The following is a 27,824-nucleotide window of genomic DNA, read 5'->3' as shown; positions in this document are numbered from 1 at the left end:
TATATTTGAAAGCAGATTTTTTTTTTTCCCCAGTACATCTTTCTGTTTGTTTGTTAGGTTTTGTATCTTTAAAGGCAAGAATGATTTGTCTATGGTCATGGATTCTTGGGAGTCTGAAGAGCCTGTGACAAACAAGCATTGAGAAAGATTTCCATGCAATCTTTCTAGCCTTATCCAAAAGATTAAGAACTGACTCAATCAAGCACATATATAGGAAAGTTTCTATACAGTACAGCTGTTCTGGTTTTTGTTTGTTTGTTTTTAAATATGGCTGGAAAAAAAAACCAAAATTACATCTGTAAGCAGTGTTTATAAGTCAGAATAGAGATACAAAACATTTCTACAATGAGGATAATCAATAACTTACTATGGGACATGGTGGAATTGATTGCTTAAAGTCTTAAACAGTAAAAGTGATGTCTTTCTAGAAAACATGTTTGGGCTTGACCACAAGATGTGAATATGGTGCAATATAAAATTCTGCTAATGTTACAATGGAGGCTAGACTAGAGTACAATAGATTCCTATAGACTTAAAACCTCTAGTATGCCAGTATTTCAAAAAATTTTAATTTTTATTTCATCAGAACTATGCAGTAGTAATCTCATGTTATCAATGCAAACATTTATTGTTGGAACTCACAATGACTTTACTTTTTTATGTATATTACGGCAAATAGAAGATATGCACACAAATTCAAACTTCCACTTGCTGACTTCAATGGACAGTTACTACAACTTTTTTACATTGTTACCTGAAGCAGTTCTCAACAATGCAGACAGCATGCAAGTATACTGAATTTGATGCAAAAAGATAAGAGATTGCTTCACAATTTAACAATTTCTAATTATATTTCTCTTAAGGAACTCCTACCTGTACTTAAACCTAACCCCATAACCTGAGCTCATTCCTCTAAAGCATACAGCTTTTAAACAAATAAGAAAAATTTCCTTAGCAGCTGCAAGCATGCAAAGCCAGCCATGAAACACAAGAGAGAATGGTGGAAAAAGGAGCATCTCTGACTTGGGCCATTAGAAAAGGAATGGTTGGAGGCTGTACCTCAGAAAACCGAAGCACACAATATTTGACACCATTGAAACAGGCTGCAGTAGTTAAAGGTGAACTGTTGCAGTGACACAAGCACAGCTTCTAGTAACACAGAAACAACGGTTGTGGCAAAAAGCCTGAAGACCACCGATCAGCGTTCGTCCATAAAAGATGTACAAAAGATTACCCAAGGTATGGAACACATTCGCACATGTTCTCAAGCTACAGGCACATGATGCATTAAAATATACAAGGCAAACTAAAGTCAACTTAAAAGAAAACAAAAAACCCACACACGTAACAGAAACCCTTAAAACCTCACAGCTCCGTTAGTTCCAAATTGTGAAGTTATTTATATGGAAACTGAATCTGTGAGTCTAGACACTGCATTTGTAACAACCTCAAACCAAAGCTAAGACTCCTAGCTTTAATAATTTTAACCCAGTATAACTGGTATAAGGGCATGGGCTTAAATCCGCAGGGATGATGTAGCAGCAGTGCCAAGAGCCAGTGAAGACCAAGGATGCAACCAAACAAACCCTCTTGACACTGCTGCACTACCTGCCACTTGTGCAAATTGCCTGCTGTTTACTGAACTACCAGCTCTGCTAAGGCAACAGTCTGCATTATCACTTCTTTACTTATTTCAGGTGGGTTATTAAAAAAATCTATTATTTAAAGCAGTGAAACACCATTGACTGGAGGAAGTTAGGAAGCAAATACAACAGTAGTTTAAGCCAACAGGACTGAAGGGGCGGTGATGAGCACCTGGAAACTGAAAAAGGCAGGAATATCTTCAGGAAGGGGAGAAATGGGATCCAACTGCGACCCAAGGGCTACTGACACTTAAGGAGACAGTCCACATTGGTAACAGGGCACAAATGTCAATAAAAAACGAAAGAATGTCATTACAAAAATCTACTTTTACTGAGCCGGTATTAAGAGCAGACATACACTTTCTTCATAGCCATCAATGATAGCTATAATCTGTTGTTTTTTTAAATGCAAAAATAACAACTATCCAGAAAATTTCTTCCTACTTTTAAAGAGTGCTTTGAAATCAGGAATCAAATATATTGATCCTGGACAATGGCTCAGAAAGGATGTACGCAGACTACCGAACTCAGTTGTCTGTAAAATGGACAGAGCTGTAAAAGCTCTATAAAAAAATCTTACAGATTTGTACCTGTAAAATTCACCGTTGAACTTGCAGAACACTTTTCTTCATTTTAGTTTCTTTTTAATTAGTATCTACTTAAAGCCCATGCCAGGAACCTGCCAAACTAGGAAAGCAAGGCTAAATACGAATTGCTTTACAGGGCATTAATATCATCGTCATATCAACGGGGGTAGCCGGACTGCTGCAAGGAGGCACGGAGCACTCCCTCTTCCTGCAGGGAACCCACTTCCTCCTGGCAGAGAGCGCAGGACTGGAGCCCGGGCTTCTCGAATCACAGAAACACACAGCAAGTGGAGGGCGAGCCCAGGAGCTCGCTTCTGAAGTGGTTAGTAGCATTCCTTGGAAGAAAATGCACATGCATGTCTCTATCCACTTGGATCTCCTTCTGTTTGGGATGTGGAGATTCCAATGTAATTATTGGCTTTGTGGTGTTCCAGCTAGCTGGGTAGGTGTTTAAAATTAGCCAGGATTACTATCCCATGGGAGAAAGATCAGAAACTCTGTGCATACCTTGTCACAGGGACCGACACAAATGCTGTAGATATTGTGAGAGAGAATAAAACGTGAAAACACAGATCTTGTAGCTTAGTTTTAGAATGAAAGGGGTTTAGATCGTGATAAGCTATGACATAACATTTTCTGTTGTAACAAAAATCGCTGTCAGATAATTACAACATCCTGTTCATCAATTATCTAGGGTAAGTTTTTTTCTTTTTAAGAATCATTGGTGCATGAACATCGAACAATGTTGTTGGTTACAGTGTTTTACCTATTTTACTCTTATCTTGTTACTGAACCTTTACAATTTGGGAACGTGTAGCTTGAGACTTTAACATGCCAACAAGCTTTCCTAAGATCTTGCATATGGTGTCTCCTATATTTCTGATTTTGTGTAAAGAGGGTGGGACACCACAGACTTAGAGTCCCTGTTTCTTTGCATGTATAATCAATTTAAAACAGCTGGCTTATGTAGGACTTTTCCAAATTGACATTTGTTAAAAATGACCCCATTTGCACCCTGATTTATTCAAACGTCAGAGAGGGAGACACCAACTTCACAAATCACAGCAAAGGGTAAGGCCCATGGGTCCAGTGTTTTGGCTGAGGACAGGCTGGTGCTCCAGAACCCGACACTGACCACCTCTGGGAAGAAGGGGACATCAACACAAACATGTGAGCACTTAATATGTTTCTCTGAGAACCCAAAGAAAGCTTGCTAATGAGAAAAATAACGCACTCTCTTTGCCTAGCAGTTGAATCACAGCTCTGGGTAGCATTTTCTGCAAGGAGAGAACACAAAAAAAGCTGAAAAGATCTTAAAAACTGTTTCGACAAAGCTGAAAAGATCTTAAAAACTGTTTCGACAATTACCCTGTTTTTCCTTATTTCTACTTTTCTTTTTTAGTATTACCCTGCAAACATCCAAGATACACCATTTTTTATTTTAATGCTGTGTTTATGCATCTGTTGAACCATCAACAAAGCACATATGGAAAGTTACCAAGCATAAATGATTCGAAGCTTCCAGAATGCAAGTGTCTTGTCATTTGTCTCAAGAAGCAGATTTTTCAAATTATATATCTCTGAAAATAAGTTATAGTTTTCTGTCTAGTAGAGTGTTAAGGACCATATGACAAAATTTAAGGCTTGAGAGTGAGAAGTAAAGGTCTAGTTAAAAAAAAACAAACACAAAAACACCCAAAAGTTTTCTGAGGATATGCTAAACAAATCAGTTAATGTGGCTCCAACATAAAAAAACTTAACTAGTTCCAACTGACAGATTCATTTGACTTCATATTTTTTAGTGGGACTTATATCCAGATAGATAATTCCTTCTACCTGTACCAAAGGATAGCCTCTGCTAATGTACTGCATAGACGAGCTGGTGATTTAACTAAAATGTACTTCCAATTGGTAACCATTTTATTAATTTTCTCATTTGACTTCCAAAAGAAGACTTTGCTTTGTCCTTACATTAAAATAACAGCTTAACTGTGGTGTTATTTTTACTACATTTACTTTAATATTCTAGAAAATTACTTTAATATTCTAGAAAATCCCTACTCTAGAGAAAAAAAAAAACATTTAAATCAGTAAGTCAATTCAGGCTACTTTGTGCCTCTAACAGTTCCAGGCAGTTCACTTGAAAATTTAGTTGCTAGCCTTATCCATCTTCTAGGTTTGAGAGTGATCAGTTGTTTTCTCAGAGACAGTCACAGCTACAATATTATGTTGTTTTTATTAAATCGTGTAGTTGACACACTGCTGCAATTCTCATTTATGTCGTCACTTTACCTGCAGGGCTTATGTTTCTATTAAAGCTGTTTTCATGCACTTCAGGATAAAGCACTTGAAAACACCCTTTCTTGTGAAGTGTACAATTAACCACGGACAATTTCAGTGAGGCAAAATTATCTACAGAACCTCAAAGCCTGTAAGTTACCAGTTTGGAAACAGTTATATTTTAGGTAATAAAGTCAACATACGTGTAACGGATACTATCAAACAGATAATATATTAATATTATATGTTATTCAAGGGTAGTCTAACAGAACAGTTGTAACAGCTTTTCCCTCCTTAAAAAGTAAAGTAGAAATCTATCATTGTCAGTGGTGTCCTCATATCCAAAAAGTGTTCATTTATATATTTGTCTGTGTGCTGATGTTTCAGTAACCCTTTTTGGCAGCCGGCCACTAACTAATGGCTGAACTCTGAGGCACTGGTGCTCTTACAGCTAACCCGGGTAATGCCGCTGAGCTGCAGAGGACCGGGCTTTTTATGCAGTTCAGACTGAATTCCTATTAACTACTGTATCCACACTTGAAACGCAGTGATTTGCACCACGAGCTCAAATCTACTGTTGTAAATGTACTGTTTAAACATAATGACTAGAGTAGTTTCCCTCTACACCTCACTGCAGTATGTGCTGTATCCAGTTTCAAATCGTTCCAGAAACAATTCAACCCAGCTAAATCATTATTTCCTGAAACTGCAGACAGCAACTGTGGTAAGACCATAATCCAATCAACACGTATGACTGTGGCCTAGACCTTCGAAGTTTCATGTATATCTACACTGTAAACAGAGTGACCTACAAGGTCAGCAGTGGAAATTTCCAGTTTGATTATCCTGGAAAACAGCAAAAGGATTAATCGAATGGCCAAAGGATTTTTCTGATCTGAATCTGAATGCTCAGATGTGTCCTCAAAGCCCACTGCTCCTGAATGTGATCAGAAAAAGGACAAAGAGAACATCACTGTACTTACTTTTTTTTTCCTTTTGTAGAAATAAAGAAAAGAGAATTGGATACTGCTTTGTATCAACCATCAAACTACCACAAATAGTTGGGAAAATTCTCATTAAATGTTTATCAGTGATGGCCTGTTGAGCCATAACGATGTGTAACTTCACTGGTAGATCATGCAGGCTACAGCCAGGCATTTATTTTGGAAGCAGAAAAGAACAAGCCAATCAATAACCACTGACACATACAGCAGAACTTTTTTCAAGGTTAATTTTCAAGTATTGTACTTTCAGATGAATGAAATATTAAAGTAAATAAAGACACGTATCTTAATCTGATTTCACTGAAGTCAACGCTGCATGACAAGTCACCTTACAGTCTGAAATGAGAGTTTAAATCTACTGTTTACACAAAATCTGATCTTGAAATTCTTTTGATCTTAAGAGTAGGGAGCGTTACTACTATTCTTGCTGATTTAGTAGCAAACAAAAATCTGTTCTTGCATTAGAAACGTGACCTTGCACAGCTTTAGAGGCTCAAAGGAGGCTACCCATGTTTCCAGTCCTTAGGGCAGATGAATAATCAACACAACAGCATTCTTCAGACAGTTCACAACTGATATTTTGTTTGTTTTAACAACTTGTGAAAAATGCTCAGAATCTTTTATAACTACCAGAGCCCACAGTTGTATTATCATAGACAGGATGCTTTAGTAGAATTTAAAACTTTTTCTACATGAACAACTACAAAAGCTGCTGTAACTATGGTACTGAAACCTGTAATCCTGCAAGAGTTGTAGTACAAGGCTTCTTTTATTGCCCTTGCAGCATGTCTCAACCCTAACCTTTCACATCCATGAGCAGAAGCATACAGAAAAAAAAAGCTTTTAAAGGAAAATAATATTTTCCTGGCTTTATGGGGGTTACATCAACTTGAACAAATCCAAATTATCATTCAGGGTGGTGTGGGGAGTGTTAAAAAAAAAAGAATACACAGATACTGCAGGATTTAGACCCAACATGAACTTCCTCCTGGCAGCTGCTGTTCGCAGGCGGTGTTTGGCTGATGACCTAACACTTCATGTGACATGTGGGGACATAACCCACAGCTGTGAGAGAACCGAGCATGGACTAAGAGCTCGCTGCCTTCCAAGTAAGAGTCACAGAACTGAGGCAGATACAAGATCTTACAGATGTACTGACAAGGTACTGAGACCATTTCAGAACCTGTTGTCAATCTGTTTCACAATAATCACTCACTGAAGTGCACCCATCCTCCATCATTGCTGCAAAGACTCAAAGGCCCTCAGGAAATATTATCTGCAATTCCTTTGTAAAACAGAACACTCCTGTGTGTGAACAATTTTATTTACGTTTTTATTTTTCCCCATCTGTTTGGCATTTCTTCTCAGAAGTATGCCATTTCCTAAAGATTGAACTGTCTTTATTTACGCAGTCTGAAATTCATACATCTCTGGTTCTAAGAAAAATGCTATGAATAAGAAACAGGTGAAATTTTAGAAGCAAAAAATATCTGACATGGAACTGTTTCTAACTGCACAAACCAAAGAAAATGAAATTAATCTGAAATGTTTCAAAATGCTGCTTTTCAAAGGCTTATTATTTAAAATGAATCCTGTGGCAAAACCCAGCACTTGTCTCATTTATTACTTAGGAAAGAAAATGTATTCCAGTGTGCTGAATGCCTAAACAGCAGAGGTGAGAAGGTCATTCAGCACACAAGTGAAATTCGAAGTAGCTTTTGTCTGCTGTAGGTCTACAAAAGCAGCAGTCAACGAGCCATTACTCCATTCCTGATCAGACCTTACCCTTTCTGAACTCTAGTGCAAACTTAATACGCAACAGTCCTGGAGCACAGAGCTGGCGTTCAGAGGGTCCCGTAAGTCCTATTTGTGAAGCATTTGGCAGAGTTTTGTTTATGACTTTATACTCCGCAGAGTGTGTAAATCTAGTAAAAAAAATTGTTGCAAAATATCACGTAAGAGTTATAAATACTAATCCTCAGCAGATCAACTTTGCACTCGCGTGCCCTGGATGTGTCATTCTTTGCTGTAACAGAAAATGTGATGGCTGACCATAACACTGAGGACAAAATTCAAAGCAGCTCCGAGAAGTTTAAAGTAAAGGTTGTGCAGAATTAGGCTCCTAAGTTCATGAGAGCAACCTATAAGCAGCCTTCCCCTTTACTCTGCTGAAATGCCCATGATTTAGGCAAAAAGTTGTGAGTTTTGCTACTCTACATATCTAACAGCAAACCCATCCTGGTGGAGCTGGCTTTACAGGCACATGTCATTAACCAAAGGCCATCTGGAATCCAGAAACTAGACCTCCCTGTGTTTTATGACCCCATATGAACTTAATTTGTTAGCTGAGCAATGACAGCAGTTACCTTTTATAAAAAAAAAAAAAAAACACAACACAAAAAAAAAACCCAAAACCCCCAACCAAAATCCCTTAGTGGGTAGAGCATCTGCCAAGGAAGTAAAAACGTAAGTCCTAGGCCCTAAGGGAGTATGAGCCTACAGCCCCGGCCAGCACCAAGGCACCAACCTCAGCAGGATACTCAGAGCAGCAACATCCACCAGCCCTTCTCTTAAATAGGGCCGCTAGATTGCCAGGTCACAGGGAAAGCAGATGAGGTCGCCTGTCAGTGTAGCTCAGGACCTAGGACACTCAAGACGGAACCAACGTTCCAGATCCTGCTGCTAAGGTCTACTTGTGTTTTACATTAGGCAACCACTGGATAAAAACAGAAAAACCAGCAAGAGGGTAATTACTCTGAATCCTACTTCTAAGGCCAAGTACTTCCCTTCTACACACTGCAGTACTGCAACCTTAAAACCTTGTTTTGGATGTGTACCGAAGCTCTCTCAAAATGCTTGTTGCATAGTCACACTACCTCAGCTTAGCTCCACTGGCACATTCTGGAACTAAACTTAAGAAATGTGGTTAAAATACTTTGAGAAAATGAGACTAACCACTGAATTTCTTTGCTAGTGACAGAGAAGCAAAGAAGGTGGAAGTTCATCAGTGAAGTTCAGCCTCCTTTAAGGTTTTTAAGAAACACTATTCCTTGAGAAGTAATTTTGCCAAATATTTTATGAAAAAGATACTAAGAGAAGTAGTAAAAGAAAAGAAGCACTTGAAATGAAACCATTTTACTCATGGATGCAATCTTTTCAACTTTGAAAAGCTCTTCTAAGCACCTTTGAGGCTTGCATGTTTTTTAACTACCGATGTTAAGTTATAAATCATTAAGATTAGAGATTTTCTTTTTACCTGAATAGTCTTGCTATTTTTTTGAAGTTCATCTTCAGAATTATTATTTTTTTAAATGACAACTATGGCAAAATAAGTTTTACCTAATCGCTTATGGGGTTCTATTTCAGCTTTATGTTATTTTATTCATTCTTTAATTTTTCACTTTTATAAGCACGATACATACTTGCCTTATTTAGATATGTATGAAAATACACATGGTCACAGTTATGCATAAATATACTGGAAGCTAAAGAAATGTTCTTATGCACCCTTTACACACTTCCTTGAATTCAGTTAACATTTAACACTTACCAGCACTGTATGTATGGGAATAAGCAGGAGCAAAAAAAACCCACAACTGAAATAGTTGAAAAATCCATACTATCATTTTGCCAATAAATTTACTCATACCTGGTGTGGATGGTCTCTCCAACATATTCAAATGATGGTAAATGAAGGCTTGACTGTCATGAACTGTATCCATATCAATTTCCTCCTCTTCTTGAGAGTTTGAGAACTAAGATATCAGGAAAAAAAATAAGCAGATGCTAATAATTCATAGGAATATCACTAAATAGAACTTAAAATATTTTATTTTTGAGGTAAACTGAGGGTGAGAGGGAAAGGAAGTGATATCTACCACTGCAAAAGAATAAAAATCAAAAAAATTAAAAAGGGTCAGTGTCTTTTCTTCTTTCTAATTTACCGTGAAGCTGTGTGAACAAGAGCGTTAACTGTCAACTTTAGTTCTTGCCAGCCAATAGAATCTGATGGGAAATGATTTTGCCAAAGTAAGTGTAACAACTACTGCACACACATACACAACATGTCTTTTGTTTGAACACAGCTTTAAGGGAAGTCAGCAGAAGCCACTGCTGTTATTCTGAATACCCTACATATTGTGCAAGTTGAATTTCCATTTCTTACTCTGATTTTGAGTTTGACTTTACTGTCTTCATTCTTCTCTAGTATTTGCCCTGGCTCCAATGGAGACCCGAGTGGCATATCAGCCTTCCTCTTCACCCCCTGCTGATGACCAGAAATGCTGGATGCTGTTTCCTTAATAAGATGATCATCCTCCTGAAGCAGCATTAAAAGACCAAAATTAGAAGATAGCAAGAGCCATGTTTCAGCCTAAAAGAGACCTGATAGCTGAAAACACTTCTGAGTAAAGTGGGTGATTTGAACAAAGTTTTCCCTGTAGTTCTGGCAAAAAGTATTTTCTAAAACCCTGTATGGATTTGTGCCAACCTCTCCTACAAACATAGTTTCTCTTTACTTCTATCCCTGCTCCCTCTGCATATCTAGCATTGGCATCTTTTCTGTCCCTTCTCACAATCATGGTACTGTTGGTGTGCAACAACATTTGCTGCCTCTGAATAGCCTTTCTATAAATCTGTGCCTCCCAGACTCTCCTCGGTCCAAATCTCAGTTAAACTGTGATAGCCTCTGATCTACACATGGGATTTAGCTAAATCTTCTTTTAGTTAGCTTTAAAAGCTAACGCTTACTTTGTCGAATACAAATCATAACAAGTGCTTATACCTTGGGTTTTTTTTTTTGATTTCACAACAATATTTATTAAAAAGAGTTAAACTGCTTTGTAAATTACTGCCTAGATTATTTAAAAAAACAAGGTCAAAGGAATATAAAAACAGCAGGAGGGTCTACTAAGTTACACATATAGTCATTAAAACAGGACACAGGTGTTCCAACAAGTCCAATACACAAAATATAGAAGGAAAAATAAAGTACCCACAGAAGCAAACATAATTAAAAGCCCACTGAAAACTAGATAAAAGCCATATAGACTCTCAAGAGCATATGCTGCTCCACTGAACTGCTCCTCCTCTATCCTACAAAGGGCACTCCAGCCCCACAAACTCTTGCCCTGAACAATTCAAATTCAATTTTATGAAGTGGGCAACTTTTACCATCCTCAGCAAATTCAGTGTCACAAGTCTATTAATACTGATTTTAATGTGTTTATGCTCTCAGAATATACAGTCTGCTTTAAAGAATTGAGTTAATCTGATGTATTCTATCACCTGTTAATTCTTTTTTCCCCTCAAATACATATTTCCCTTTTTTCATCCGTATTATTTAATCCAACACATTGCTGTTGTGAAACGCTTTTGGATAACTTTGGCCAATGTGAGAGGCAGCCTTTGTTTTATATTACTGGTTTGGTTTGTTTTTTTTTTTTTTTTTTTTAACAAGGAAAACCAGTTCCCTGAATTTTGGGGGAGTTACAGTGAAAATGGTAACTTTTAGCAAAGTAAGGGGTAGGAGAATGGAGATGAGGCATAGGAGAAGATACAAGGGATGAAGTGTGAATCGAGGTTTATACTAATGCTGTATTTTCAGACTAGTGTGAGCCAGTACTGCTGCTAAAAGAAGCAGCCTCGTCCCCTTTCTCGTGTATTTCTGTCTTGGGCCGCCACAAGCATTTGTATAATTTCATGATGAACCGGACCAGGAAGCTGACCCAGCAGGAAATATCTGTCCATAAAAAAAGATATTTTTCAACCAGATCCTACCCGGATCCGGCTCACTATGCAGCAATAACAACTGTGCTAGTACAAGGGAGAGGACAGTATAGGAAAAAGAAGAGCTAAGAGGAATTTTTTTGATTAAGATAGTCTGGCTGCTAAAAAATTTGGATGTTCACTGAACTGCAGCCTAAAAATCTGCCAACAAAATGTCTCCTGCTATTTAATTCTGATGTCTGTGCACAGCAAATTAGGACTTATTACATGTTCGGTAAATATGTAGGATAGCTCTAATGATATTTGACTCCATCATCATTTTCTCCCCCTACTGGAAATAGCCTGCAAGGTACTGGGATAATCTGCCCTCTCAGTATACTTCTGAATAAAAATGATTTAGAAATTAACTATGGGACTGATAAAGTAACAGTAAACCATCCCATTCAAAAGGGTGGAAAGAGTTTCAAACGTGCTAACCACGTGTTCACATTCTCTTTCAGGATTTACTCCTAAGCGGTTTCAAACAAATGTAGTTTTTGAAACTGTTACAAAAATTACTCATTATTTCCATGTTTATTATGTTTTTTCCCCCCATAATTAAATTTGTCCAACAAAAAGACTTAGTCTTGCAGCAGTGGCAGTTATTCTTAAGAAAAGGATGACTTGAATAGCTTGTAAGATCCATTTGCTAACTATGCAATGGATTCTGTATTAGGACTGAAGCCTCCAAAGCCAGAAAGATATTAAACTTAACGTATGCGATTTTTCAGAAGTTGTTACAAATCCTTCAGAGCACAGTACTAAATAGTCAGATTCAAGTGTTCAGTGAAGATGTGTTAAAATTTCAACTTTCACATCTCTTTACGTTGTTTAAGAGGTCTGCCTATGTATTTTAAGATGTAATAAATTTATTGATAAAAGGTTTTGTTTTGGGAAATTGCATAACTTGCCTATAAGCAATATTCTTAGTCTAATAAAAAAGTTTTCATCACAGCATCAAACATTTCTGTGAATCACTTCATGTCTCATAAGCAATATCGAGAAAGTTTTATAAAGAACAGAAATTATGAGACTAGAAAAAACAAGTAAAAAGCTTGCATACACTACGCAAAACAGTTAAAGAAGTCAAAAAAAGTGATGGTATATACCAGCATTTCAAGTGGAAGGAACAAAGAGTAACAAGGTATAAAGGTAGCTTAGGTAAAGCATGAGAAGCTTGAACACAATACAAAATCAAATCAGCAACCAACGCAAGGACTCAGAGCCAGCTGAATGGGATGTATGCAGATGGTTTGTGCTTACGGTGTTCTGAAATCCTACTGACTGTCCGTGATTGTTAGTACTATTCACAGGTTCCTGATTATTTGCAACTGATTCAGGGATAATCGTTGGATTAAGTACAGCCTTCTTTTCTTTCAGATTAAGAACAAGTCCAAGCTCTGGTAATGGTAAACAAGAAGGTCTGCTGAGGCCAAAAAGTGTGAAATAAAGGTCCACAGCACCACATCGTAATCTCCAGTCATGCGAAGTTCCTAAAATCCAAAAGAGATTATTGTTAATACAGAGATACAATCTTCTCTGGCCCCACAAATAAAACAGTTTAAGCGATCTGGATCCACCAGAGTATGACATTTTCTGTACTTAAGACACAGTTCCCTCATTATTCCTGCCTCTTATTGAGTCAAACTCACCTGCCACAACCTGTTTAACAGGATGGCTTTAAATTGTTTGGGTTGTAAGCTGAATGTGTTTAGCAGAACAAGACTGGGAAACTAAGTGCTATAATAATATAATGAAAAATAAAAGGAAAATAATCACACCCATATGCTTTTATTTTTAAAGCTTCACTTTAGATTTTACTATCACACAATTAAATAGAACATTTTGTTACCAAACTGGCTTCTTGTATCAGTGGATTTGGTCACACTTGCCTATGTATTCCATGAAATGTAGTAGGAGCCTTAAGCATGACTGAGATCTGTACCCTCTGGAAACCGCACTGATAGAGAACACAAATCAGCAATGCATAAACATGCTTTTTGATGACACTGCTGCGTCACATACTTCATTGGATACTCAATACTTTAATTTGTATTCATACTGGAGAAATGTATTCTAACTGCACAAAGCAACGCTTCATTGATTTTATTTTTCACTGCAAGCTGTGTACTGCTTTTATATCTTCATACACAAATGGTCAAAGCGCGTTTGGCACCAATCACAACAGAAAGACATCTAACATCTGGTGCAATGCTGCATATACAGAGATTCTGGTGTTAACTCAACCCAGCTCTTGACCGATTGCAAGTTTATTGAACATATTGTTCCACAGCAGGAATAGAACTATATCTGATAAACAAGACACAGATGTGCCAATTGCCAAGTTAATGTGGCTGTGCAAGACTTAGCACAAAATAAAATTACAAGATCTTTCCCTGTAAATACTAGTTTCATGAGGCTAAATACTGTTTTGAGTAAGCTTAGCTGTATATACTCTTACCCAGTTACAAGTAACTCTGATGAGTTTCATGAACAGCTGGGTAAGGAGAAAACGATATGAATATTAATCTGGACATTTCTAACATTAAAATACTCTCCAGAGAATGACACATTCACAAATATTAATTTTAAAACTATTCTAATATTTTAACAATAAATAATTTACTCAACTTCTTAAACTAGTACATCTTAAAATGATATGATGAATTCCCATTCAGTATCTCTCTCTTTTTCCAGCGGAACAGCTAAGCTTAAATACAATTGGTTGCTGAATTTCTCTGCAATCTTTGGAACTTGTGAGCATTATCAATTTAATGCAGATTAACACAGAAGAAAAAAAAAGATTACATATATCAATCAGAGTCTGTTTGCTATTGCATGTGCTTATGTTAAATGAAAGCAACTCATGATTCTAGAATGATGCAGCTTTAAACCTGGCTACTACCTTGTCTCACATTAACAAACATTTTTCAAGGCATCCTGGAATGCTACAGTTATCCCTTACAGAAAATAAATTGAAACATTATGACATCTTGATGCATAGAAATTTAAGTACTTAAAGCCCCATGAATCATAATAAGAATGTATACCCTATTTGTTACTTGCAAAAAGAAGTAATAGTTGTAAGTAACACCGCACACACTCTTCTCTCAAGAAAAAGGAAAAACAAACTGATAGGAACATCAAAACTGTTTATTTTCTGTGCCTGACACTTGGCAAATCCTACAAAACTGAACTACTAGTAGTCTCCCCACTTCAACCCCTGGAGCATAGCTGTTAACTTTTAAGCACTAAAAATGATATACAGAGAACAGGCAGCCTTCTTCAATGACCTAAAAAAGCTATATAAATGTTTATATGTAATCTATGTAGCAATGTGCCAGATGTTAAAGGGCAGTTCGTCAGGACTGGATAAAACTACTTCAGTAATGAAAAACAGGTCAATGGTAAAGATACAAGCTCTTCTCTCATTAGGATCTTTCCTAATCACACAAGGCAAATTGAGTCTTAGGTTTATAATACACTTACAGAAATCTCATTTAAATTATCTATACAAATGTTATCCTCTCATATTCTCTCAGAAGTTAGTAAAAGAGGACAAAGAGAGACTATCTAATCTAAAGCAAACTATAAAGAAAAAGGTAACACAGACACCATCACTTGAGGAAACATTTGCTTTGAACATCTGGGTCTAAGAATCATTTTGTGCCAAAGTACATCAAAGCACACTACAGTAGTACACAAAATAATGAAAAACAAGGATGTTTGGTACCCTGTGTCACTGAGAAAGTTCTGGAGGTACGCACGTGACACTGAACTTCTGAGACTGAATTTTCCATTTCTAATTATTGAAACTAAGACAGCTCTTGTCATATTCTGAAGCAAGTCTTTAACACTTATTTAAAAAAAAACTTACAATAAAAAAACAAAACCAACCAAACAACAAACAAACAAAAAAACAACCTGAATTCATCAGTTTCCAAAGTTGATCTACCAAAGCTTCGTTACATAAAGGGGACTCCATGTTCTTTGTAAAAGGTGGATTTTTAGTCAGCATATCCAGAATCTTATGCCTGAAAAAGAAATAGAAAAAACCATCTTTATTAAATCCAAATGAATACACTAAGAATACAAAGTCTGTTCAGTTTTCTTAAACTTATGCAAATACAGGATTCTTCTAAAATTTTAACCGATGTTTTACACTTTCAGCTTTTCCTTCTGTCCACAATATGCATAGACACAGATTTACCATCAGCAATATAACTTAAAGTTAAAAAGTAAGGTGCAAAGCAGCAGGATGTTATTAGACATCATTTTTAACAGGTACAAAACTGTAAGCTACATTATGCTCTTCGGTTTAGTAACAATCTTTTTTGCACACTGACATGGTAATTACAAAGAAGCAGCAAGATTGGCTAACAAACTCCTTACATACTGACACCAAATAGTTTTTAAATAACTTTAATTGTTTATGACTGATACAAACTGACAGGACCAAAACCAGTGACTTGCACATCCTTCTGGAAAGGAACACCGTCACCTCTTAAGTTACACTGGTGTATAAAAATTCTGCACTTACCATGCTTGCTTACAAGTTACACACTGAGCTGAAAGCAGATACTTTTGTCCCTGCCTTCCTTCTTTAAACTTGGCCTTGAAAACATTTTATGAATGAGGATAATTACTTGTTCCATTACTTATTATTTTAACTATATTCCCTGTATAGCCAGCTTTCCCCTTGCTGTCTTACATACTTGGGACAAGAAAACTCTTACAGATTTTTTTTTTCCTTTTCTTTAAGAAGAGGCTTGCATATAGCACTCAATTCAAAATTTAAACTCCTCTTTAAAAAGATACAAATCAAATGAAATCTGCTTCCCAGACTGAAGCTAAACCTCCTCTAGTGAGTCTAACTGTATCTACTTTCATTAACAAGAATGACAGAAATAGCATAGAGAACAATCTTGCAGCTATGAATTTTGTAAGAAATCACCTATAGAGAGAGAGTAAAAGTAATATTATTAATCTTTGAAACTCAGTATTTTAATGGTGGCCATAAGAAGAACATGTTGGGGAAAAACAATGATTATGAACCTCGGTGTTCAAGGGTTTATAATGAATGTGCTAAAATATCCAGTCACTCATTGGTGAAACCAAAGTTGAAACAGGCAATACTAGAAATTACACCATATTTTCACATGTTATCCTTTCACTCCATCTACAGTCTAACAACTGCTTTACACTCCTTGCTGGCAAAACATTGTGTAGACTACGTCTCAACCTTTGTCTTTACTAAATATCACAAAGTCTTTTTGCCATATGCAACATCAGATTTTTATACTTTATTTATGATCAGCAAATGACCTCCAACTTAAGACTTCTGCCACAGAACATAAAAGACAAAAATAATGGAGAATAAGAACCGAGTATATTAATTTGAGATGTGAACTGTTGAAACATCAAAACACGTTTCAATTTATATAAAATAACAAGAAGAAAACACAGTTTTGTGAAGAAGTATTAAGCAGTTAAGCATTTGATCTATTCTAGTGATTCCAGGTCAAGAATTTACTTAGTAGTTCCAGCATTAGTAAAAATACTGGCTCTTTATTAACTCACTAACCTTATGTAGGGTACAGGATCATTCTGAACCATAGTAAGCAGCCACTGTAGTTCTTCATAGCTCCTATCAACTGCAAAGAAAAATAAAATAAAATTCCTATAAAGATATATAAACTGGAAGGATTTTGATCAAGACTATCACAAGTTCCTGAATTAGAACACAAAGAGCTTGAATCACTGCAACTAAAGAGGAATGTCATTAATTATAGTGCAAATTCAAAGTAAAAGGTGGTTTATTTTACACTGAAATAGAAACATTCATGAAACTCCTTCATGCCTCAATTGTTCAATAACCGCCAATTGACTATTAGCAGGTAACTCTGTCACTCGTGAGCGTTGATTGGGAAGATCACAAAGTAAATGATCATCTTGATATTGTGTGCTTCCTAAAATGAACACATTCAAATATCCTTTCAACAATCAGAAGTATAATATTTTCTATAAGGAATAGTGAATACACAATTCTCATACACAGGAATCTGTGAAAGATTATTATCTATAAATAGAATAGAAAGAAAAAGACTACAGGCTTATACAAAACTACAAACATACTCCTCTTAGTAGCCTGCCTTAGTTTTTTAAATCAGTATACTTTGAAATTGAAATGTATCCCGAAACTTATCAGCACATGCTTCTAGAAAATTGCTGCCTGACATTGTTGGAAACAAAATTAGCTTGTTAGTTTAAAATTTAAATTACATTACAAAATTTCTTTGACGATCAGCATAACATTGCAAAATACAGAACAACACAGGATATCATCACCAATTACATAAAAAAAGAAAGCATTTTTATGTAATCTTTTTCTCAGGTGCATAACTGTAAGATTTTACAGCAGTATTCTTATTTCCTCAAAACAATGAAGAGCTTGCTTAGGCTTTGCTTTACTTCAGAATTTGGGGTGTATTAATCATTCCTGTATAGACAGCTCCAAAAACAGTTCTATTGCTTTCCATTTTGTGGTCCTAGCAATGTATTTCTTTCTTCCCCAAGCCTCATGTATTTTCAGTTCTAAATAGCTCAGTTCAACTTTCCTTCCTGATCTCAGTCAGTTTTCAGTCAACAATTTTTAAATACAACTTTTCTAGTCCAACCAATTCTAATACTTATTATTCCCTTGTTATTTCACTAGAGTAAGTTGCTTTTAAAGGAAGAGGCAATTATTTGAATTACGTTATGAGAATCAGCACTTCAGTTCTATTAGAAGCTCTTTAAATACTTTGGACAACTAGAACATAAGATCTCTTCTTTGGTTGGGAGGAGGCAGTCAAGCAATCAAAAACTACATTATGATATTGCTTACAAGATGGCTGAATAGTCTTTTGCAGGTCACTTGCAAGTCAGCTCTGCTCTTCCTACAATCCAACCGGAACAGAACTGGTTATACTGGTGAGGCACTGAACTGGGCTGATAAGCCTTGTTTAGAGGCAGAATGTATTAGCTCACATTCTGCACCACTTAGACCACAGCTACACAGTTCTGGATGATGCCAGAGCAAATTTTATCCATACAGACCAGAGCCGCAATCTCAGGTTTGCCTTAAAAATCAGAGAAATCTTTGAAAAGCTATGCCTAGGACATACTTTTCAGGGATTAGTCACTGCCTGTGCTCAACTCCGTGCACAGCTGCTTTTCCTGGCAGCTACCTTGCTGCTACCCTTACCAAAAGGGATTTTAAAATGGTTTTTGATTAGAAAATGAGAAGTCTAGGAGATGAATCCTTTAGGCCGATCATTCTGGATAACAGAACCAAGAAACACCATGCTTTTGTGGTTAAAAAAAACCCAACCCAAACCAAAAAGGTCTTTTTTGCTTCTTAAACTTATTTGTGCTTGAAATAAAGTGAGTTTTCCCTGCTATTTGCCTTACAGTGTAAGCTAGGCCTGCCAGACTTCCAAAGCTTTGCCACTAATGTATTTAACCTGCTCTTCAAATTTATATAGCAACTACGAAACATTTTGGGGAGCAATGACAAAGTAAACCTGACCTTGGGCAGAACAAATCTTATTAGACAGAAGAATCACACAACAGCCCAGTTTGGAAGGGACCTCAAAAGATCATCTGGTCCAGCCTTTCATGGAAGAGGGAACGTAGATGAGTTTATCTAGCACCCTGTCCAAATGCATCTTGAAAACCTCCAGTGATAGGGACTACACCACATCCCCAGGGAGGCTGTTCCACTGATTGATTGTTCTCACTGTAAAAAAATTTCTTTCTTATATCAAGATGGAACCTCTCCTGATGCAATTTGTACCTGTTTCCCCTTATCCTCTCCATGTGGCTACTTGTGAAGAGAGAGCCTCCATCCTCTTTGTAGCTGCCCTTTAAGTACTGGAGTATTGCAATGAGTTCCCCCCCAAACCTTCTCTTCTCCAGGGTGAAAACACCTAACGCCTTCAGTTTTCCCTCCCAGGGCAGGTTCTCCAGCCCTCTGATCATCCTCATGGCCCTCCTTTGGACCCTTCTCCAGTCTGCCCACATGTTTCTTGAATTGTGGGGGCCAGAACTGGATGCAGTACTCCAGGTGTGGCCTGACAAGTGCTGAGTAGATTGGGATGATCGCATCTCTATCACTGCTAGTAATGCCCCTGCAGATACAGCCCAGGGTCCAATTTGCCTTCGCTGCTGCAGGGGTGCACTGCTGACTCACGGTCAGCTGCTCGTCCACCAGGACCCCTAGGTCCCTTTCAGCGATGCTGCTCCCCAGCCACACAGATCCTAGCCTGTCCTGGGCTCTTTGGTTATGTTGTCTCAGGTGCAGGACCCTGCACTTGTCCTTCTTGAACTGCATACAGTTTTTGCTTTCCCGCTCTTCCAGCCCATCCAGGTCTCTCTGTAAGATGGCGCTCTCTTCTGATGTGTCCACCTCACCACCCAGTTTGGTGTCATCAGCAAACTTGGTCAGGCTGCTTTCAATGCTGTTGCCCAGGTAATTTATAAAGATGTTCCCTGGGGGACCCCACTTGTGCCAGGCTGCCAGTCTGAGTGAAAACCATTGATCACCATCCTCTGAGTGCGGCCCATGATCCAATTTCCTACCCCTCTCACAGACCACCCATCCTGTCTCTATCTTGCCAGTTTGTCTAGGAGAAAGCTGTGGCAAAAGAAAGGTGTGTAGATTTTCATACTTCTGGTAGACATAAAAACAAGTGATTGCTTTCTGAAGTAAAAATCCTCTTGAGATTTTTTCAAATTACAAGAGATGGTGTTATCAGTTCTCAATTACAGCAGAGCATCTCTGAGACCCTAAACTTCAACATTCATGAGATCAGATAATCATGGATATTTATTTAGAATGGTTTGTTGTTACCTCTTATAAATATGCAACTGCTTTGTTGTATACATATAACTACTAATAGTCGTATAACTATCAGAAACTAACTTAAAAAAGTTAATAAACTCTGTTCACTTCAAGCCAGTTTAGATCAACTGTCCAAGTCCTTGTATGCTGCCTCAAGCATTTTACAGAGTTACCGTGTCTCAAAAAAAGCCTTACTATTAACAGCAAAGAAAACAACTTATTCAGTTCCATGGAGAAATGATTTCTTTTAAAGTAACTTAAAAAAAGGCAGTGCTATTCCTACCCTGAGAGCTGATACAAAAACAAGGGAGTTCCACACTGCCCCAGAAAATACAGACTTTCCTTTTTATGAAAATTACAAAATCTGTCAGCTTCCTTTACAAGAACTGTTTAAAAGCCAGCTCTGGCACAAGGAACAGGCATTTGATAGCTGCTGGTTAACATCCAGTATGAACTGGAAACCAGGTAACCAGCAATAATGAGAATCAGACCTCTTGGCAATAGGCGGCCAATCCTTTCTCCTTCCAAAGCCAGGTTGAGGGCTCTGCAAGACAAGCGCTGCTAACTTCTATATGGGTAGCTGAAGAAGTCAGTTACCACACTGAGCTTCTGGATTTACCCCTCCACCAAAAACTTACCAGTCTTACAGCAGGAACAGAAGCTACTGTGTTCAGTCCTGGAAAGTTGTATTTGAGACTTGATACTGATGACCAGTTAAATAGTAGGCTGTGTTGTGAATTGTAGTGACTTTATAGCAGACAGATATTTGCATCTGCTACCTCTGCATCAGAGAAAAAGTCATTCGCAAGGGCAAGGCAGTTAGGTACAGTAATGCTCTAATCCATCATTTCCAGATCTCACAGTGAGCTCAGTCAAAAATTACATTCAGCTCAATCACTGATTTCTTCAAGTAATCTTTCTGCTACTTTTTACCGTTCAAGTTTTACCTTCCTGTGGGGTATTTTGAGCAATTTACCCTATCTTGCTTATACAGCAACCCATTTGATCATCTGTTTTAAAGATGTACTATATTACTTCACAGTACAAACACTTTCTTATCCAAGTCAGTTATTAACTATAAACATCATCCATAAAAGGTCAAGAATTTAATGACAAAACATTATTTCTATCAGTTTGTCTTTCCAAAGGGTGGGATGAATTAGTGAGGAGATTATTCTAAAGGAAGCAGGCTGGTGAGTAAGCTTTCCATTCTCCAGCAAGTCTTTCCACTAACACTCTATGAAAGGAGGAACAAAACGAGCAGCCTAACAGACAGATGCACAGCACCAGCAGAGTTCTGAATTCTAGCTGGGTATCACTCACAGGGTTACCAACTGGTACATGTGCAGTGGGTTGTGGATCCAGAATGCCTGGTGAACTACAAGACTGAGGACTGAACCTGAGAGTGACTCTCTGTGCACAGCCTCCTTTGAAGTTATCAGTTTTTCTGTATGACAGTCTGGTTTCAGTCTGTAAGCGTACATCTGAATTCCACCAGATGCATTCACTCAAAGACTCCAATTGCCTTAAAACCTCCCATTGCCTACCTAGTTTGAGAAGTCTTTGAACAGAATGACAGCAGTAAGATCAAAGTAATAAAGCCTTTACAAAAAAGAGAAAACAATTATTCATGCAAAAAACCAAAGGAAACTCTCCATTACCCTGCAAATGAAAACATGAAATTGGAGGTAGAATAATTAGAAGTTTAGAATCACCAGTCTGCTCACAGAGGAAAAACTGAAAGATTTGGCCACTTTGATAAGGATAACCCTTCAAACACAAGAACTGTCACAAATCTGCTGAACAGAGGAAGACTAACCCAAATAAATGAACAGGTCAATGTAGTACTAAATGCATTTTATAAAATGGAAATCATTAAAGCTATAATTTCTAACTGCCTCTAGAAAACCTGTCAGGATTGAATTTCATCTTCAAATGGCATTTAAGAAAGAACCTGCATCAGTCAACTAAGATAAAGACAATATTAAAAGAATGGAAAAATCTCACAAACATAAGCTATGTATAAGGAACGGCAAAGCAGAATCAACGAATAACCATTAAAATAATCTAAGTTTCTAAAATTTATAACCATAAGATGCATGCAAAAAGCAAAATAAAGAGATTAGCAAGAAGGTAAAGCAAAACCAAGAACTTTGACTAGCAAGCATGGTTGAACTCAACTGAATCAAAATCACTGAAAATGAAGTGTTAAAAGAAATTACCAAAACCCCTTACCACTACTCATTGTGCTGTCTAGTCATTATTTCAAAACTTAGGTATCTGATTCCATTTGCAAGACACTGAGAAACAATGCTCGCAACATCTTCATAAAACTTGCATTCTCTAGGACAAAGCATTAATAGCAATCTCAGCTTCTTATCAATACATTTGTCATCACACAAGCTCTTCTGGTGGACAGTATTTCAACCTAATATTAATGAGGCAAGTATTACACTTTTCTACTGTATCAAAAGTGTTACAAAGTGTCAAAATACTTGAAAAAAGTACCTTTTGTGTAATCAACGACAGCCTCCAATGCTGCTATTCGGACATCTATGAAGTGCCCATATTCTGCATATGACTTGAAGAGAGCAGGATCACTTGGGACATGACCATTCTTCTGAAGTACTCGAATAGCTTTTAAACAGCTAGATGTGGTATAAAGAGGAAATTTACATTAGGTTTCTGGAACGCCAACCAAGAAGAACAAAATTAACAAAATTACTTTCTTCAAAATGAAGTACTGCAATTTTTCTAGAATTATATTATCCAAATTAACACATTACAATTACTTTCACAGCATTAACACATAGTCTCATTAACTCTGAATTAGGCGGAAACACAAACAAAATTCCCCACCGTGTTAAATCTATTGTTTGGTTTCAGAAGAACTGTACTAACTTACAGAGAAAACACAGCTCAGATTATGTTGTGTACTCTACAGATATTGTTACAAGGCTACCTTTTGCAAAACTTTCACAAATGCTCTTCTTAAAGAGGTACAAGCATGATCAACTTATGCCTGCTATGAAAGTCTACATTGATAGAAATTAATGTTGAAAAATAAAACAAAATAAAAAAATAATAAAAAAAAATAAACCAAACTTGCACTATCAGCTTTTGGAAATTGGAAGGAATTTGACATTTAAGGCACACAAGCTAAAATCTCAAATGCTAACTACAGAAGGGTACGCAAAAAACAAAAAAGTAGCGTTAATGTGTCTGCTCTCTTGATGTCAATTATTAAACCACACCTGACTGTAATGGTATGCCTGTAACTGGGAAGAAGCTTCTCCATGTTTAGGAAACGGGTAATTTCCTCAAGAATAAGTCGAACATCAGGATTTAAGTTATCCAATGTTCGAACTTCATTGTTCACACTGACTGCAGGAGTTACAGAGTTGGCTAGGGCATCAATCAGCTCAGCACGATAGTAGTTGTCTGAAAACTAGATAAAAACAGCATTTAAACACAAGCAAATATAACAATACATATTCTTTAAAAGCTAAGAAATGTTGAGCACTGTTACAGAACAAGATCTTCAAACAAAAACCATGTGAGAAACTGCATGAGACAGCAAAACAGGAATAAATTTGTTCTGAAAATGGATGAGAGTGATTGAGCAAGCAGACATACCATCAATCATTAATCTTCACTTTGTAATAAGAGCATATTAATAGTAATACATTGTTTTATAAAAATGGAAAAAATTAGGCACTGAACTTTTTTAAGATATGGGAAATAAAAGCCATTATTTCTAACTGTGAGCATCTAAAACTACCTGTCTGTTTCTATATTCAGTACCAAGGTTACCAAGGTTAACGGGTGCTTAGCACCTCAGAAAATCAGATAGTTGAGCTAGATAGCAACTTCACAAGCTTCTGAGGTGAACTAACAGGCTCACTGCTGCTTAGTGAGGAAAATCTTGTTTCTTCATTTGCTCCTTTTACCTGGGTTCACAGTTTCACCCCCTCCATTGTGCTGGCTGTTGCATTTGTTGGTCGTGTTAATTTAGTAAGCAGCAAAAAGTATAAAAATTAAATTTAAAAAGTAGAAAAAAGTACCAGATTTAAGTATTAGTTAATTTAATCTAAACAAATCCAATATCTGTCAGATCCAGCAGAAGATGTCAAATACATGCGTGGAAGGGACGTGTGGAAAAGTCAGGCGGGATCTCTCCTCTGGTGATGGGGAGATGTTAGCACAACTCACCACATTCTGTGACTACTGGTAGTTGCATTCACGTGTCTAACTCTCTGCCTCTCCACCTTCTAGTGTTCTCTCATTTCAGTAATCTTGCAATAAGCAACTTGTTACAGTATTTGTTTCTACACACAAGAAAGCGAGGCTTAAGAGGCTTCAGGTTTGTTCCACTTAACTTTGGGTACTTAATTGGGAAGATTATGCTAGGCTCCCAGCTGTTGTAGACTTTCTCTGTAGCTAGGGAGATGGAATTTTGTATCATCTCAGGATCTTAAAGGTCCTCTAATCATCCTTCAGAGGTGGTCTGTGTGGGAAGGAACTTTAGATGACAACACTTCCAAACTCAGATGCTTTAATTCAGTGATGGAACAATATGAACCTGGGTTTCAGCTGTTATTTAACTAGATGAAGACAATCCAGTTCTGTGAGCTAGAGCTGACATTCAGAACCCAGAATCCCAGAGTCCTGTATATCGTTAAAAAAATGATTATTTCCTTTCCTTGCTCTTTCAAATACTCTTCTCAAGGTGAAAAAAAAAAACAAACAACAAACCAGTGCTTAACTTTGCATACTACATGTTAGCCTCATGCACATTTTCTTGAAACACATGGATCTTTTGGATGAAAAAGAGTAAAGCAAGAAAAGTGTGTGCAAATGAAGACAGGCAGGTCCTTAGTAAGTCAACAAGCACAAAGAGCTTTGAAACATCCAAGAAATGCTGCCATAGAAATGTCAGCGACGGAACATTCTGTAACATTTACTGTTTAGTTTAGTGTATTACCTTTTCATCCACTCTCCTAGCCAGATATTTACATTAGTGGCAAAAAATATCATGCAGTATATGAACTAAGACTTTTTTCAACAAAAAAGTGAGAGATCAAAATAAACACATTCTTTACCTTATTCTTCCTGTTATCATTATACTTGATCAAATCCAAAATAAACATTAAAACCTCCTTAGGACAGAGGTTGTGAACATCTCTCAGAAGGGCCATGGCAACAGGCATAGTCTGTGTAATAAAATTAATACCAAGATCATTCTTACATTAATGAAATGATAGTTACACCCTGAAAAGAGCTACATCCTGAAAATGAGCAATTTTACAATAGCAAATCTCTGAAAAGTTGTAAATACTTTTTGAAAGACATACCACATGCTATGTAATTTTCAGATCAAATAAACTATGTAATTATTGCTCAATAATTAGTCATAGTGCAGACATTTGAAAAAACTGTATATCCAAGAAAAGACTCTCAAGTCAAGGCACTACTAAAAAGATAACAAATGAAAAATAATGAAACACAGAAAATGATGATGGAACTAATTCTGAGACAGACATTGAATTTGGGTGTTTTCATGTGAACATGATGTCTAAGCTTCCATTACCATTGAGAGCTATAGATCCAAAACAGTCAGTGAAGTCTAAAGAATAATTAGCCAGACAGGTATTAGTCCGATTAGGTATTTATTTTAGAATGAACTAAGCAGCTCTCTTCGGTTCCACTCACATAGATTTAGGAGTCTTACTCTAGATCTATAAACCTGGGACATGGGATTAAAAGGGAGAAAAGTGTAAGATTTAGTGGGAAAGAATGAACAACGACAAAAAGAGCAGAAAAATACAAAAGAAGGTCCAAGAAAGAGATTGGTGGGGACAAGGATGAAGCAGTTTTGGAAAGAGTAAGAAAACAAAATTTGAGTTTTCTCCATAACCAGGAATATGAAATCTGTGAAATAAGAACTCGATCATCCAATAATTATAAAGTGAACCTTGAGAGGGAACAATTATCATCCATTTTATTATCCACTGTACAACTAACAACTGTAGGTCCCAGTAAAAAAAACCTGCATTAACATCAAAATAAGCTGCAGCAATACATGATATTGACAACTAATAGAAAGGAGAGGGCAAGAAGGATTATGCAGTGCCTTGAACTAAAAAGCCCACCAATTAAAGGCAAGATTTATGAGATTTTATTTGGAGTATATCATTGTCATTAACGAATGAAGACAGCTGCTGAATTCACCTAAAAGATAAAACTAGTAGCTTTGTTACTGTGCAATAAATTTTATTTGAAAATTGCTAAAATTTTGTTAACTGTTTTTTGACTAAGATGGAAGAAACAGATGCCATATAAGAAAGAACTAGTTATTTTGGATTTTATGAAGGGGAAAAGCAGAACTGTGCTATCCATGTTTCTGTAGTTGTCAACTGTAGGAACATTTTTGTATTTTGACATTTCTTTTAAAACATTCAGTGAAAAAAATAAATTTTACCTTTTGCAGAAAGTAGCTTTGAAAGTTCATGAAGTTGTTGGTCTTCACGATGTTTGGACAAGTCTTACAACAAAACATTCGGGTAAAGAGTGACTTCATGGCTGGTGGCCCTGTCCACGTACTTACCATGGAATTTGCAATCTGTATAATTAGGGGGGAAGGGAAATCGTATTAACATCACCACTGCAAGTTTAGTTTGGCTGTAGAAAAATACACATTTCCCAAAATCAAAAAGGATAATTGCCAAGAACGTACTGTCCTTCAAATAGATACATATTTTCATCAATGTATTATCTTATATTAGCTAGGTTTTTACTGCCAAAAAAAGGGCTTTTGTGCCTTCCCAGCATCCTGGGTTTCATATATTTGCTGTATGGAGCAATGAAAGCCTGCAGACAAGAACACCTATGCCTGATGATGGATTAAGCCTGATGACAGACTGCGTGCGTGTGTGCGTGCAAACAAATGGGGCCAAAGCACCCTACAATGTATCAGGAGTTTCCATTGTTATAGACCCCCCCAAACTAAGGAAAAATCTGGTTTCACACAGAAGAAAACGAATTTGATGAATTCCTTCTAAATTATTTAGCTTGTTTCAAAGGGTATTATATATGCAATAAGAGAAAGAAGCAAGAGGCTATCTGAAGATGGGTAGCAATCCATTTCACCATTGCTCTTACTTAAGATGGGTCCTTTATTACTGAAAACCATTTTCCCACTAACTCAGGCTTCAAAGGAGAGTCAGGGGGAGAAAATACTGAAGTCAGACCAGACGTTCCCTTTGCAATAACTGAAGTCTTTGAACTAAAGATGCAGGTATAGTTTTTTCTGTAAGCTACACAATGACTCTTCCTGCAGAGGAAGCTTAATCCCAAAGACTGCTTAGAAACCACGATGATGAAGTTAAAACTGCAAATGTGAACTTTATGTAGCACTGTAAAATAAAATCCAACCCCAAAAATATTATCAAAGGTTACTATATTTACAAGACATTCACTGTTCTATTAATATTGGGGTGTAATTTTTTTAATATTTTTTAACTTCTACTTATTTTAAGCATTTAATTTTGCAAAATCTATAGGTAAACAACAGTATTTTCAAATTAAATCAACAGTAGTTAAATCATCATCTTTTCAGTATAATGGGTTTTGACTCATTTGAATTTCTCTTTAAATGCTG

The 27,824-nt window shown here is 36.8% G+C and overlaps 1 protein-coding gene across 2 annotated transcripts in view; it reads right to left on the bottom strand.

The window, feature by feature from the left end:
* TAF2 (TATA-box binding protein associated factor 2) overlaps window positions 1-27,824 on the bottom strand; it is a 64,112-nt gene that overhangs the window by 2,753 nt on the left and 33,535 nt on the right. The window contains exons 17-25 of one of the 2 annotated variants that reach the window (XM_009471079.2): window positions 26,646-26,786; window positions 25,267-25,377; window positions 23,419-23,612; window positions 22,673-22,812; window positions 16,865-16,934; window positions 15,205-15,314; window positions 12,544-12,773; window positions 9,680-9,832; window positions 9,164-9,269 (exon numbers count right to left, since the gene is read on the bottom strand). In XM_009471079.2, the coding sequence (XP_009469354.1) occupies window positions 9,164-9,269; window positions 9,680-9,832; window positions 12,544-12,773; window positions 15,205-15,314; window positions 16,865-16,934; window positions 22,673-22,812; window positions 23,419-23,612; window positions 25,267-25,377; window positions 26,646-26,786 (1,255 nt within the window). The remainder of the gene's footprint in view (window positions 1-9,163; window positions 9,270-9,679; window positions 9,833-12,543; window positions 12,774-15,204; window positions 15,315-16,864; window positions 16,935-22,672; window positions 22,813-23,418; window positions 23,613-25,266; window positions 25,378-26,645; window positions 26,787-27,824) is intronic. The other variant, XM_087747097.1, reaches the window with a different exon arrangement.

This window comes from Nipponia nippon, unplaced genomic scaffold (genome assembly GCF_047370975.1).
Source record: "Nipponia nippon isolate SJK-2023a ecotype South Korea unplaced genomic scaffold, ASM4737097v1 scaffold_1, whole genome shotgun sequence".
In the NCBI taxonomy this organism is placed as follows: Eukaryota; Metazoa; Chordata; class Aves; order Pelecaniformes; family Threskiornithidae; genus Nipponia; species Nipponia nippon.
This window is presented reverse-complemented; position numbering and strand designations above follow the sequence as displayed.